The 13,492-nt window shown below is 29.5% G+C and overlaps 1 protein-coding gene across 2 annotated transcripts; it reads left to right on the forward strand.

The window, feature by feature from the left end:
* LOC107437457 (protein bric-a-brac 1) lies at nt 1-9,077 on the forward strand. 2 transcript variants are annotated; one of them, XM_016049460.4, is made up of 4 exons: nt 1-130; nt 2,960-3,732; nt 3,812-3,959; nt 6,328-9,077. In XM_016049460.4, exons 2-4 carry the CDS (start codon nt 2,986-2,988, stop codon nt 6,552-6,554), a joined length of 1,122 nt encoding a protein of 373 aa, XP_015904946.3. In that variant the 5' UTR covers nt 1-130; nt 2,960-2,985; the 3' UTR covers nt 6,555-9,077. The 2 variants fall into 2 exon arrangements, with proteins under 2 accessions (XP_015904946.3, XP_071033793.1); XM_071177692.1 differs by having other exon boundaries at nt 48-1,733; nt 1,975-3,732; nt 6,328-7,009.
* The last annotated feature ends 4,415 nt before the right edge of the window (nt 9,078-13,492 follow it).

Raw genomic sequence — 13,492 nt, forward strand, 5'->3', positions numbered from 1 at the left:
ATACTTCATTCGTAGATTTGAGGAAAGGTGGCAACCATATAGTGATCGTCATTCTTCATATGGACGTCGTCAGGGAAGGACGTAGCTAGTTCTTTCTCTGAACTTCATTTTTTTTTGTATAGTTATTCAGGTAATTAACGCTTTAATTATGTATTTTTTAAGTAACTTTTCTGTAATAATTAAATTTTCTGCCACTAATTTATTCTTAAATTGTCTCTACATAACTAAGAAGTTAAACTTAATTTGTAGATGAAATATGGCGGCTGTCGGCGTTACCTGTTAGCGGGTGGATAGGTAAAAGAAATAATTTTAAATCGTGCAACTGATTATTGCAGCTTCAAATAATTTTGAAGCATCCTAAATTAAGGACTAATGATTAAATTTATCGTTTTTTACCATTTAATTTTAGTTTAATTTTAGTAGTAGGGCTACATTTTAAACATTGTTCCTCAAAGGAAAATGGCGCATTATACTGCAGTATTGGAATTGCTTCGAAAGCCGATATCTTGTCCCTTTTAGATTTAGTTAATGTGTTGGGAAATGGTTATTGAAATGTAAATTTTAGTTTTGTTGTTGTGTGAGCTTTATTTTAAGGAAAATTATACCGGTAATTCACTTTAAATTTCTTGAGTGTGATAGCGCGTCACTGGCCGCCATATTGAAAAATTTCTGGCATTTGAAATTAATGTACTTGTGAATGTTATATTTTAGTATGAATTTTAGTTTTTAATAGTATTTAACTATTCTAATTAAGGATAGATTATTAATTTTTTATTTAAATGTTGCAATTTCATGATGGAATTTGCTTTTCTCGAAATTGTACTAGACGTTCGTAGTACCTAATAAAGCGGATTAAGAGTAATATATGATAATGTATACAAATTTCGGTGAATAATGGCTCTCATATAGTGTAACTGATATTTTATGCTTGGTTTTAATTATGCGCGTTTTTACGTTTTCTATATTATCCGAGCTTCTCAATACCCTCTTAAGGCACTGAAAAATCTGGTCGTTAAATTTTATAATCTGCTGAAATAATCGAATTAAAATTATTCTATAATTTAACTCGGGTTTTAGAGTTGCTACTAAATTATGTTTAACTTCTCAGGGAACGCTGATTTTAAATATTAGATTGTAGAATTAGCTTGTGCTCCCATCTGGGTAACTGGATCCTACTGCAAATTCCTTATTTAAATTTTTCTGAAATATACTATTGTTTATTTTATGTATTTAATTTACCCTTCAAGTTAATTTTAATATTTTTGAACACCATTTCATTTAGGATGATTAAACAAATATAGTTTAACCGTTAAGTGGGACTGTAAAAATTGTCTGTTTGCAAGGGTTATTCGTTTACGGGAAAGGTACCCTAATGGCAAAGATTTTAGAATATTTTCAATGATGTAGTATATTCTACGATAACTATTTTCAAGGTTATACTTTAATATTTTAACTATATATCAACCATATAAGTGAAATAAATACATAATTATGGATGAAGTTACAGGGCAGATTTATGTATTGTGATTTGTAGCAGAATAATTGTCATGTATTGCCAATTTCCAGACAGTTGCCCCCAAGCATTTTCAAAATAACATCACCGAACTCGAAAGGTGTAGCTGCCACTCACCCAGAAAACTTGCTGTTTTTTTTAAAAAAAAAAAATAATTCTGCTTGGCGTCTTATTCAATTGTAGTCGGTGTGACAGATGGCTATGGAAATATCCCCTAGCTGCATGAGATAGCAGGGGTCTGTCTAGATTTTTCTGAGAGGTACCTATTTTGTGAAAATTTAAACCTAATTTGTGAAAATTAAAAACTATATCAAAAAAATCAACACAAAAATATGGATTTATCCTTTCTTACTGGATGCAAATATAAAATTTTAAGAAAGAGTATTTTGTGAAACTACCGTTTTTCCTAAAGTTGAATTTGTGAAAGTACCGCTAAACGGTAGTAAATTTGGCCTGGACAGACCCCTGGATAGTCATGATATTAAATGAGTTCTTAGTCCTCTGTCTGTGTCAGAAAAATCAAAGCTTCCCTGTAAGGCAGTTGATATATAGACAATCAATCATTAATCAAGCATCTTAACAAATGTTTTTTATGAACCTCTCAGATTATATTTCTGTTAATTTGAACCCCATCTGTGTTAAATACATTTAAAAGTTTATAATTATTTTATAACTTTTTAGTTTGTTTTTTCTGTGATTTTTTTTTTAATATGTTGAGGCAATTGTCTGAATGACTAAGATTAGAGATAATTATATTGCATGTTTTACAGGGTGGCCACCCACCTGGAAAACCTTGAAAACCTGGAATTATCAGGGAATTTTTTTATACTGGAAAAAACCTGGAAATATCAGGGAAATTTGGATAAAAACCTGGAAAATCAGGGAATTTTAAAGNTAAAAACACAGTTTATTTTATTTGTTTGTAAGGGAGAGCCAGAGAGATACTTTATAAGCTTATAATCATGATTAATATTCATTTTTTATCAGTAAATAGTTGTTTTAATCATGAACTCTGGAAAAAAAATACATATTTGTAGAAAAAGGAAAAATAAACTTGTTTAAATTTTTTTCAATTTAAACTTTCTTCTAACTCAAGAAATTTTCCGGAATTTTGGCTTGGGCTCACAATCATCCCTATATTGCATGTTTTAATTTGGAAGTCTTCAATTATATGATAAGCCATGCCAAGTCAAATAATTTTTCTATCCATGAAGTTTTTCAATTTTTATTTTTTAACACATGAAAATTAAATAGAATAAAAGTAAAATAATTTTAATGAAATTTCAATTGCCTGGTTGACTGAGAAGAGCTAATTTTACACATGGTTGCAATTTTCTTCAGAATTTAAAATTATTTTACACAATTAATCTAGAAGTTATGAGTCATAAAGCAGTCACCCTGATTTTCTACATTTTAATTAATATCTAACAACTTATGTCTTTGCAGGACGCTAGTCATTCATCTGTGCTACAATGTCGCAGCAATTCTGTTTAAAATGGAACAACCACATGAACAACATGATGGATGTGTTCAAAAACCTCCTCTCAACAGAATCTATGGTAGATGTCACACTTGCTTGTGATGGATTGAGCTTAAAAGCACATAAAATGGTGCTGTCGGCATGCAGCCCATTTTTCCAGGCTTTGTTCTTGGAAAATCCTTGTCAGCACCCTATTGTAATTTTAAAAGACATGAAATACACTGAACTCAAAGCTATTATTGAGTTCATGTATCATGGTGAAGTGAATGTGGCTCAAGACCAATTATCTGCTCTTATGAAAACTGCAGAGACTTTAAGAGTCAAAGGTTTAGCGGAAGTTACAAATGAAAAAGGCCAAACATCACAAGAGGATTCTAGACAAAGTCATACGGACACTCCGCCCCCTCATAGTAAACGGCGGAAAGTTAGAAATCGGAAACGTTCACTTAGTGGTTCGGACTATAGTGACTCAAATGAGCGTGAACCTAAGATCAAACAACCAACTTCTCCAGATATAGAAGAGCTTTCGGGTGATATTTCAATGGACAATAGTAGACAATTCCAAAATGTACAGCAATCACGTGTGCCTTTGCAATCTCATTCATCAAACTCATATCATAAAACCTCATCTGTAGCCTCATCACAAGACCTCCATATGGAAGGAGGAGCATCTGAAAATGAAAGTGAATTTGGTGTAGAGCCAGCCAAACTGCTGCAACAAACTCTAACGACAGAAGAGGTTGGTTTCAGTAACCTTTTTTTAGTATGATTTGTAATGTTGTGGTATATATTGTATTAATAAAACTGTTAATTTTCAGGCTAGGAGAAGTAGGCTATCTACAATGTCATCTTCATCTGAACCTCAGAGGAGGCCAAAAAGTAGCACAGATCATTCCATGGGCATGAGTATAGTTCCTACACCCCTTGCATCTGATGAAACGAGTCAGCAGCCGTCAAGTCCACCAGGTAATAGATCAAAATATTAACCCTATCCCTTAGTTTAATATTTCCTAAATTTTATTTTATTTATTGAAACAAGGTTTACTTAGTCATTTCACTATGTGTAACTTCTCTTTGAATTTTTCTTATTTAGATATCATTGATTTCTTTTTTGTTATGAAAAAATTTATTTTAGCACCATTAGTCACTGCATTTTTAAAATATTTCTAATGCATTTTAAAGAAGTGAAATTTCCAAGGTTAAAACAGGGCGACTAAATACTGTTTTAAAACAATAGCAACTATGGCGACTATTTTAGTAGAAGTATGAGTAAAAGCGACCAATTTGTTATGAATTGCGTAAAATCAGACTCTTTGAAGCTGAAAAGTGACTCAAATGAATAGCATAGCTGCCAACCCTTCTGCATTTTTGCTTATTTTAGCTATTTTTTCTGCTTTTCTTCGCAGAAGATAAGATCTGCATTTTACCCATCTGCCCGATAGCTAGTATTTTCTTTAAGTCAGACTGTATTACTATACCCCACAGCAATGCTGAATGCGAAAGGATGTTTTCTGTTGTAAAAAAAGTAGGACTCAATTCCGCTCATTGATGTCTGATGAGACTCTCGAAAAACTTTTAATAATTAAGTCTAAAGAAGGTAGACTTTTTTGAAAGAATTTTTAGTAAAAGCAAAAGGTGCTACTAAAGCATCTTTGCAAAAAAAATTTTTTTGATGTAATTCTTTGCATACTATAGCATATATAGTGCATACTATTATAGTGTAATTAAACTAATGCTAATATAAGTCTTAAAATATTATACATTTCCTTTAATCAAGAATTAATAAATGAATATTGTACCCTCAAATGAGTTTCCCCCCTTCTCCCATTTTTGCTGTGCTTTCATTTTATCCAAACTTTATTTCTTCCTCACTGTTTAATGTCAAAAGCTGGATAGACATCTTACATTTTAACCAATCAGACTAAGGGTATTGGAATTCACGCTATGTGAATGCTCCCACTACAGGAAGCTAATGTAATATCTTAGGGTTTTTTTTTCCTCTTTTAATTTGAATGAAGTATCAATAATAAAAAAATAGTCATACAAATTTACAGTGATTTACAATAGAAAAAAAGGTACATGGTGATATTCGTTTTGTTGAATTGTAATAGTAATTTTTTTGTGATGAGCGTTAAATTAGGAAATGTGTCAGTTATGAAAAATAAATAAAACAGACTTTTTTTAATGTTTATAAACTAAGCAGCTGCAAATTAGAACTGAGAAGGGAAGCAAGTTACAAATCAACCTGTTCCATAGCTGATAGAAATAAAATTTCCTGTTTTTATGAGTAGTGTGAAAGAATAAGATTCAGAGTAGGCTAGAAAAGACAAATGTTTTATTTTCTCCTGTGTCAGTTTTTCTAATAAGCTGCCCTCATTAAACATAATGGAGTGGCATGTTGATTTAAGAAAGTGCATATCAATGAATGCTGTTAGTGCCTTTTTTTAATGTTTCCATTTGATAATTTTAAAGTATTGTTTTTATTTAGATTAATAAGTTTTCCTTTTTTCATTCCCCCTTATAACTAGATATGAAATATATAGCTTTTTAATTGGTTTTGTGTTATATTAGTTAATTTGGGGATCTTAATTATCGAAAAATAATCAAAAAATTTTTTAATTTTAAACTTGTTTTTATGTACAAACAAATGTGTACATATAAATGTGCATTTTTTATAATATATGAGTTAGAGTATCTAACTTCATATTATTTGAATTTGATATTAAAATTTTGTTAGAGGAAGATATGATGATGGCAACTATTTTATATCTTTTGTCTCTTTTTCCAACAATTGTTGCTATGGTTTTTGCGATTTTTCTTTAAATGTACAAAATGAGAATGAATTAATAACAACGTGAAAAAAATTTAATCATGATTTTTTCCATTGAATTGAGCTATTGACCTATGTTAGAATAATCACCTAGTTGTGCTGACTTCAAGAGCAGCATCATTACAGAAAAGGTTTTCACTCTTAAAAGTATTGTAGCTTATCCCCCCTCCCATCGAACTTTAACATCTTTATTTTTATAGATTTGCTAGTTTGAAATCTATTAGGCATCTTAGTGACTAGTGTGGCTGATCATGATATAGTAATATCCCCAGAGTTGACAACAATGAATTTTTTGTTAGCAATATTCTTGATGTTTCAAATTTTCCAATAAACAGTGCCTAAAGAAATAACATTTTAATCAGTTAACTAAAAAATATTGCTTGAAACTTAATCTAAGTGATTCGAGCAATAACTTTCTGCTGAATATCTTACCTATTTCAGTATCTGTATTCTGATATGTGATTTTTGATCAAATAATTTAATTCTTTTACTTTTTTGTTTCAGATATTAAACCTGAACTTTTAGAATTAGATCCACCTGTTTCACCTGTTGCCGGCCCATCTCATAGTAATGAAAATGCAATGGTTGTATACGGAGATGCTGGACCGAGTTATCAAGATGACTCGGCCCTACTATCTCAAGACTCACAACAACAGCAAGGTAACTATCTGTCTAAAAAAGAAACTTTAAAATTTTTAAATGAAATCAAGAAGGGTTTACTTTTCATATAGGTGGCTTAAAAGGTTTTTGGGAAATTGAAGTTTAGTTTCTGTGAAATTGAAACTAACTACATTTTATACTTGCCAGCTCTCCTTCTTGCTCTTTAGAGAAAAAGATTAAAAAGGTAGAAAGATGCGGTTTGTAATAGTATTATTAAAACCATATATAGTCATTATACTGTGATTTTTATTAAAATGTTTCAAATTTGTACCATCATTATTCCTATTTAGGCAATTAATAAATTGCAAGATTTGTTATCATATAGTTCAAAGAATTTCATGTTTCTAAACATCAACGCACATGATTTTAACTTGGTAAATAGTGATTCATTTTGGCAATATTGAACAGTTGCACTTAATGATTTGAAAATAAAATGTGGTTCATGTCTGCATTATTTAAAAAACAAATCATTAATCATTCAGTTTAAACAATTATATTTTATGCAGGTATTTATTACTCAGAAAAAGATAGTCAAATTTTTTTTTCTGTAGAAATCTTTTTGAATGTTTTTGTTTAAATAAAATGTCTCTTGACTGATTAATTTTATTGATTAGTGCTTTGCTATGTTAGTATTAAAATTTCATAAGATATGACAAAGGTATACATTACTCATTTAGGAGAATTTTAATTTTCTGTATTTTCATGCGAAAATTTCCGGCTTCTGTGAAATTTCCCAAATTTTTCAGTTAGGTGGGTTGGCAAGTTTGATAATTAAAGAACTTAAAAGTTATTAAATTGTAAGTTTTTTAAAAAATTATTAAATTTTTATATTTATTAATATTTAAAATATCTTTCAAATTATCAATCTAAAACAAGAAAAATGAAGCCTTATTTTTAAAAAAAAATTTTATCTTGGAGTTAGCCTTTACACCACCTATTTTATTTTTTGTATCTCATTAACCGTATTCTGCATATAAAATTTGATCTGCAAATTTTGTCTTAGGGTAGTTAAAACAATTCTGGTAAACAATTGCCTATTTGTTTCTCTAGGAAGTTAGCAATTCTATTATGTTCTAATTCTGAATCTTTTTGAAATTAAGTATATTAAATTCATACCTTAAATTTTTCTATAAAGGTAATCTTGATTTTTGCTTTTGATTAAATTAACTAGCATTAACAATTTTTAAACAGTTAATGAAAAATATTAATCTTAAGTTAATTTTGCCTGATAAAGATTAAGCTATGGATATGTTGAGCATTTCTAGAGATATTCTCCAGAACTCCCTAATGTGAAATTTTGTTTCAGATAGTAGGGAGGCATGCAGGATTTAATTTTTAAATTATTTAGAAAACTAAATAACCACTTCTTGATTTCATTTAAAATACTTATACTTATCATTGATTCTTTCTTAAAACCTATTTCTCCTATGTTGGGTTTGAAATATTCATAACAGAACTTCAATTTCAAATGTTGTCAAGTGTGAAACTTAAAATGAAATTGTTACAAAATTAGCCTTTACTCAAATTATTTTCAGACTAAATCAATATCAGTGGGTTCAATTGCTATCATGCAATCTCAGAATCTACTACTCTAAAATTTTTCTTTTGTAGATTTAATTTTTTAAAATGTCTTTTGTAGAATTTAATTATATGACTAGTCATTTTTATTTAATTAAATCTGTTAACAGTAACTTAAATAAAAAATTAATCTTTTGTAATAGTATGTAAATATCTGTACATGATTCAAAACTCCCTGCATAATTGGAAGTAGGTTATAAGACATGACATGATTTCTATTGTGTGTTGATTTGTCTCCTTTTCAAATTTTTAATTTAATTGCTTGAACATTTGATTTCTGTTAAAATAGTTCTTAATATTTTTAAAATTAAAATAGCTGGATTTCTTATTATAATAGCTGGACTTTCATTTTGTTAATATCTAGAAATTAATTTCCGTAATAATGGAAATTTGTTACAGTAATTAGATTTTTATAAGGCTTGACAAATTAACGTGCAGTGCAATTTCTTGTATATTTTAAAGTAAGTTACTGATTGTATGAAATACTATGTAATATTTTTAAAATTTTGAATGCTCAATGTATTTTAAACCTTCCCTTGGGTTTGTATATTTATGTCACATGTTATTGATCTACTTGAACATAAGCCTTTTAGTGCCGTTATCGCGTCTCGCAAATTCCGCCACAAACCCGCTTGTCTCGCAATGAAGATCAAGAACAGAGAAGAGGATACACATAATAAATGGTGAGTTGAAAAGTTTCTTTAATTCCTATTTAGTTAAGAATTTTTGTTTTGTGAAGTGTTGTCATTGGTAAGGTGACGAGGTTATTGAAATGTCATTGGTAAGGTGACAGTGAAAGTCATTGGTAAGGTGGCTAGGTTTTTCAGGAAACGTTAAGAAGATTGTGAGGAACAGCTCTTATAGCTGTCATCTGTAATTTTGCTAATATGAGTATTGTTATGTGATCATGTACTGTTCTCTGTTGTAAAACATGCTCATATGCTTATGTTGCATGTTAAGTGAGAGCAAAGAATGTAACTATTATTATATGAATAAACTTAGTTTTTTTGTATTAATTTTGTTTTTCATTTTGCAGTTTTACGGCTATTGTTAATGAAAAAATACATGAAGATAATTTAGAAATTCATTACTGAATTTTAATTTCACAAATATGAAACTAGCAATTAACATGAATTTTAACTTAAGTAGGAAAATAATCTGTTTTTTTTTTTCCTTTTCACTTAATAAGTAGAAGACTTAACAATGAAGTGATCAAATAACTGCTGTGGAACCTGAAAGGAAAGTGTGAATGAAGGATGATCAGTTGTCCTGAAATACCACTGAAAAGGACTTCATTCCAAATTTTAGGATTTTATTTTTTAATATAGATATGACTTTCAAAATGGTTTTGAAATTATTCTTATAGATAAATTTTTTTTTTATCCTGGTTAATAGTGCTACATGAAATAGAATAAATACATACTTTCGGTATTGAACAAGTTTAGTCATGATTTTAATAACTTTTAAAAAGATTTGTGAAAATGCATTGATTTAGATTGCCGAAAAGTCTGATTTTTATAATTGAATTTACCCCCTCCTGCAATTTCATGATATTCCAAAAAAATCCGAATTTGTAAAAAAATCCCCACTCAGTCATATTTGAATAAAATTTGTTTTTATCCTGTTCTTGAAAAATTATGGTGTTCTTTAAAGAAATAAAAGGGAACCTAATCTGTGATATCACAACTTTTATTGTATAAAATTCTAGCTGAAGCAAGCCAGTCATAAGTGAATTTTTTAAATTCCGAAATAAGAACAGAAAAATCCAAGATAATTTAATTTTTCGATGAACAAGAAAAGTATCTTAAGAATAACTCTGCAGAAAAAAACTTTGCTTTTGAATTTTTTTAATCTCTTCTTATTGCTTTAACTCTTTACTGTTTTTTTATATTTAAAATCTACTAAGATGCGGAATAAAAGTTTTGGTTCTACCTATCATATCAGTTAATGTTTATTATAATGTTTTTTTTTTAAATTTATTTTCGAAGAAAATAGTAACTTAAAGTCGTGAAAAATTCTTGGATAGTCATGGATTTCAAAATCTAATATGTAGCAGTTACCCTCAATATATGATAGTAAAAAAATTACTTAGCTGAGCTTAACAGGTATGGTACCAGCATGCAGGATTTGAACTTTTGAGCAATTTTCATTTCATGACGCAATGCGATTCAGAATCTTGTATTGTAGTTTTTAAAATGTTAGATGTCACAACTAAATTTTTTTTTAATCTGACTTAATGCTCTTAAAAAGTTCATGCTCATTATGAAAGATTTATTGGATGCAGCTGGTAAAGCTTAAAGCTAAGTAATTATAAAATTAATTTGGTATTTTACAATCCTTTACAATAAAAAATTACACCATGATAGTTTTGCCATTTACTCTTTGAAAATCAATAAAAATGTACAGTATTTAGTTCAGGTTTTTTGAAATATTTTAGGTTTAATGAAAGTTCAAAGAAAGCAGCACATCAATGAAATAATTGTAAGTTAGTTTTCTGAAGCTGTTGAAAATTTTTTTTGAGATAAGGTGCTTCCATTTTTAATTATTTAAAGGTTCTCTGTATTAACTAGAGATGAAGTTATCTGAGTGAGGTCTTGTTGAGTGTGGTGTATCACTACTTAACATTCCACTTACTGAGACTAAGAATTTTCAAATTTATGGAACACTCAGTAAGTTAGATGCAGCTTTTTTTAAGGTAAAAGACAATTATCTGATTGAATAAAATATTGGTGTGAGGAAATAATTTTTCGGTACTAGTTATGTTTTGATAGCAATTGTACTTTTAAAATATGGTCTATGTATTCATCTAACTTGACAGTTCCAGGGTTCAAATTTTGGTTTTGTTGACCGCTTGTAAATTTTTTAATTTACTGTTAAAAACCTCAGTTGAAAGAAAATTTTTTCTTTTCAAAACGCCTTTTCCGTGTAGTAAACTAAACTTATGAATCTTGTTTTGAATACTTGAGTATATTTTGAAACTTGGTGAGAATATTGAATGTGAAGTATGTTATTTTATTTTATAAATAAGCATGGAGAAAAATTCGTTCATTTAGGTGAATAATAATAGACTGGGCAGTCGCCTGTGGGATGAGGCACCTGGTTCTTTAATAAATAAAATTAAGGCAATTTTCTAAAATTTAATTCTTAAATGAAAGCAACAGTTATATGGATGGATCAGCATAGAAAAGTTTTTCTTTATTCCTTCTACTTTTGAGTAATCATTCCATATATCTTGGAACTCCTTTAAGAAATCGTAAGGGTCACCGCTGTTTTAGTTCTATAACGTTGCATATAGCGTCCACTTCGAATGATTTGAAAATGTTAAAGGTTGCGGTGCACTCGAACTTGTGTGTCGGTGTCGAACAATTTTTCCCAATTGGGTATACTATATCCTACTAAAAAAACTAACGATAGGTACACAGGTCGTGTTATTCCTACTAAATTTAACAAGTAAACAGCATTTACCTGCGAACCTGATTTCTAGCGACAAGTAAACATTAAACGAAATGTGTTATGAGTCGCAACTCGTCAGGTTGGAAATGTATTAGTCTAGTTCCTTTTGAAATAATTTATTTTGTTGTTTTATCTAAGTTTATGAATTTAGTAAACATATTTAAAACTCAGCTTATTAATTAAACTAAAAGGTAAATATTCCTAGTAAAATTTTTGGAGTGGAAGTAGTTGTGTTTTTTTTATATTATACCCAGTTGTTCTCGTACTGTACTGAAGCCATTGATGTATCTTCATTATCAGGGTTGCCTCTCCATAGAGAAAACCTGGAAAATACAGGGAATTTAAAAATCACCTTAAATAACGGAAAATCCAGGGAAATTTGAGTTTTTCTTTACAAACTGGAAAAATACAGGGAATTTTGTTTTTATTTTTATTTTGGTCTTTTAAAAAATGGTGACCACTCAAAGCGTAATCTATGGAATATTTAACCATGATACTATACTAAACTACTTCATTTACCGTAGCATTATTTAAGTATGTTCAGCTATTTTTTCAGCAATTGAACCTAATAAATATAGTTAACCCAATATAGCTCACACAAGAGCAGAGTAATTGTTGTTTTCTCTTAATATATTGCGTATAACATGTACAGGGAATTTTTTTCCCAGATTTGAGTGGCAACCCTGACTATGTTGTACAATGAGTATTCAAGAATTGTGGGACTAATATTTTAACTTGGAGAAAGTTCTCTTCCCCATGCTAGTTACAGGAAGACCAACGACTACCAAGCTTCTTAACGCATTTGTCCGTATCGGAGCGAAAGTTATTGCACAAGGTCAGGTCAATCTTGTATTTCGCTTTATTTTAATTCGAATGTCCGTCAGATCCGTTCTAGTAAAAATGGATAGGCTAGATTATAATTAAGTTTATTTACCATAGATGACACCACTGTGCAGCATCTTTTTTTGTGTAAACCGCGGTATAAGTTTGTTAAGAATTCTTTATAAAGAATAAATAAGCGCGGTATAAGTTTATAAAGAATAAATTTATTGTAACTTCTTAGTATAACTATAATTGGTCCTATTTTTAAACTTCGTTTCTTTTGCTGAGACTCCTTTATTGAAGGGAGTGAGATTAAATTACATAGCAGTTAAAGTTCTCTAAGCATCACATATAGGGATTTATTTTTTATTCTTTTCTTGTTTTTTACTTGGAGAAATTTTAATTCATAATTCCTGAAGAATTTTTTTTGTCTGAAATAATGAGGGAGGCTTTTTAAAATTTCTAATTGTTGAGGGAGTATAAGCCTATCGGCTGTTTTACGAAAATGGTTTTATAACCCTGTCCGGTAATAAATCAAAATTTAATCGGGTACCCAAAACCAGTTGAGTAATTTAAAATTTTTGTATAGTACCCGTAACCGGCTTGATAAATGATTCAATTTTACATAACTGGATTTTCGGACCCGGTATTTCTAAGTTTCTTGGAATATAAGATACGGTTACTAACACTTAATACGAGGGTTGCTATATATATTTCTGGCCTAATAATGAAAAAACAAATATGTAGGATCGAAATTGGTTTTATTGCTTTTCAAAATATTCTCCATGATGATCAATACACTTTTGCATGCGTTTGAACCAATTTTCAAAGCACTTTTTCCAGTCCGATTGAGGTAACTCCAAAACATGCGTTTTGAATGCATCAACCGCTTCTTCGGGGGTCGAAAATCGTTGTCCACGTAATTTATTTTTGATGTGTGGGAATAAGNTTCTACCAATGTTCTTATTGGCTTTTAAAAAAGTATATTAGCTATTTAGATTGTACATGGTGAAAAAATCAAAACATTAGCTAAATAAGAAACATATTAGCAAAATAAATTATCAAATATTGCTTCACTAATATTCTGCATTTTAAAGCGTGAAAATTCAATGCATAAATAAACGCGAAATATAAAAAAATTCAATGCATTCAATAC

The sequence above is a fragment of the Parasteatoda tepidariorum genome, chromosome 2 (genome assembly GCF_043381705.1).
Source record: "Parasteatoda tepidariorum isolate YZ-2023 chromosome 2, CAS_Ptep_4.0, whole genome shotgun sequence".
NCBI lineage: Eukaryota > Metazoa > Arthropoda > Arachnida > Araneae > Theridiidae > Parasteatoda > Parasteatoda tepidariorum.

Bases quoted from the DNA above. Each gene is read 5' to 3' on its own strand.
- LOC107437457 (XM_016049460.4), top strand. From the start codon at position 2,986: ATGTCGCAGCAATTCTGTTTAAAATGGAACAACCACATGAACAACATG. The intron at 3,733-3,811 runs GTTGGTTTCAGT...GTTAATTTTCAG, and splicing joins AAACTCTAACGACAGAAGAG to GCTAGGAGAAGTAGGCTATC. The intron at 3,960-6,327 runs GTAATAGATCAA...TTTTTGTTTCAG, and splicing joins GCAGCCGTCAAGTCCACCAG to ATATTAAACCTGAACTTTTA.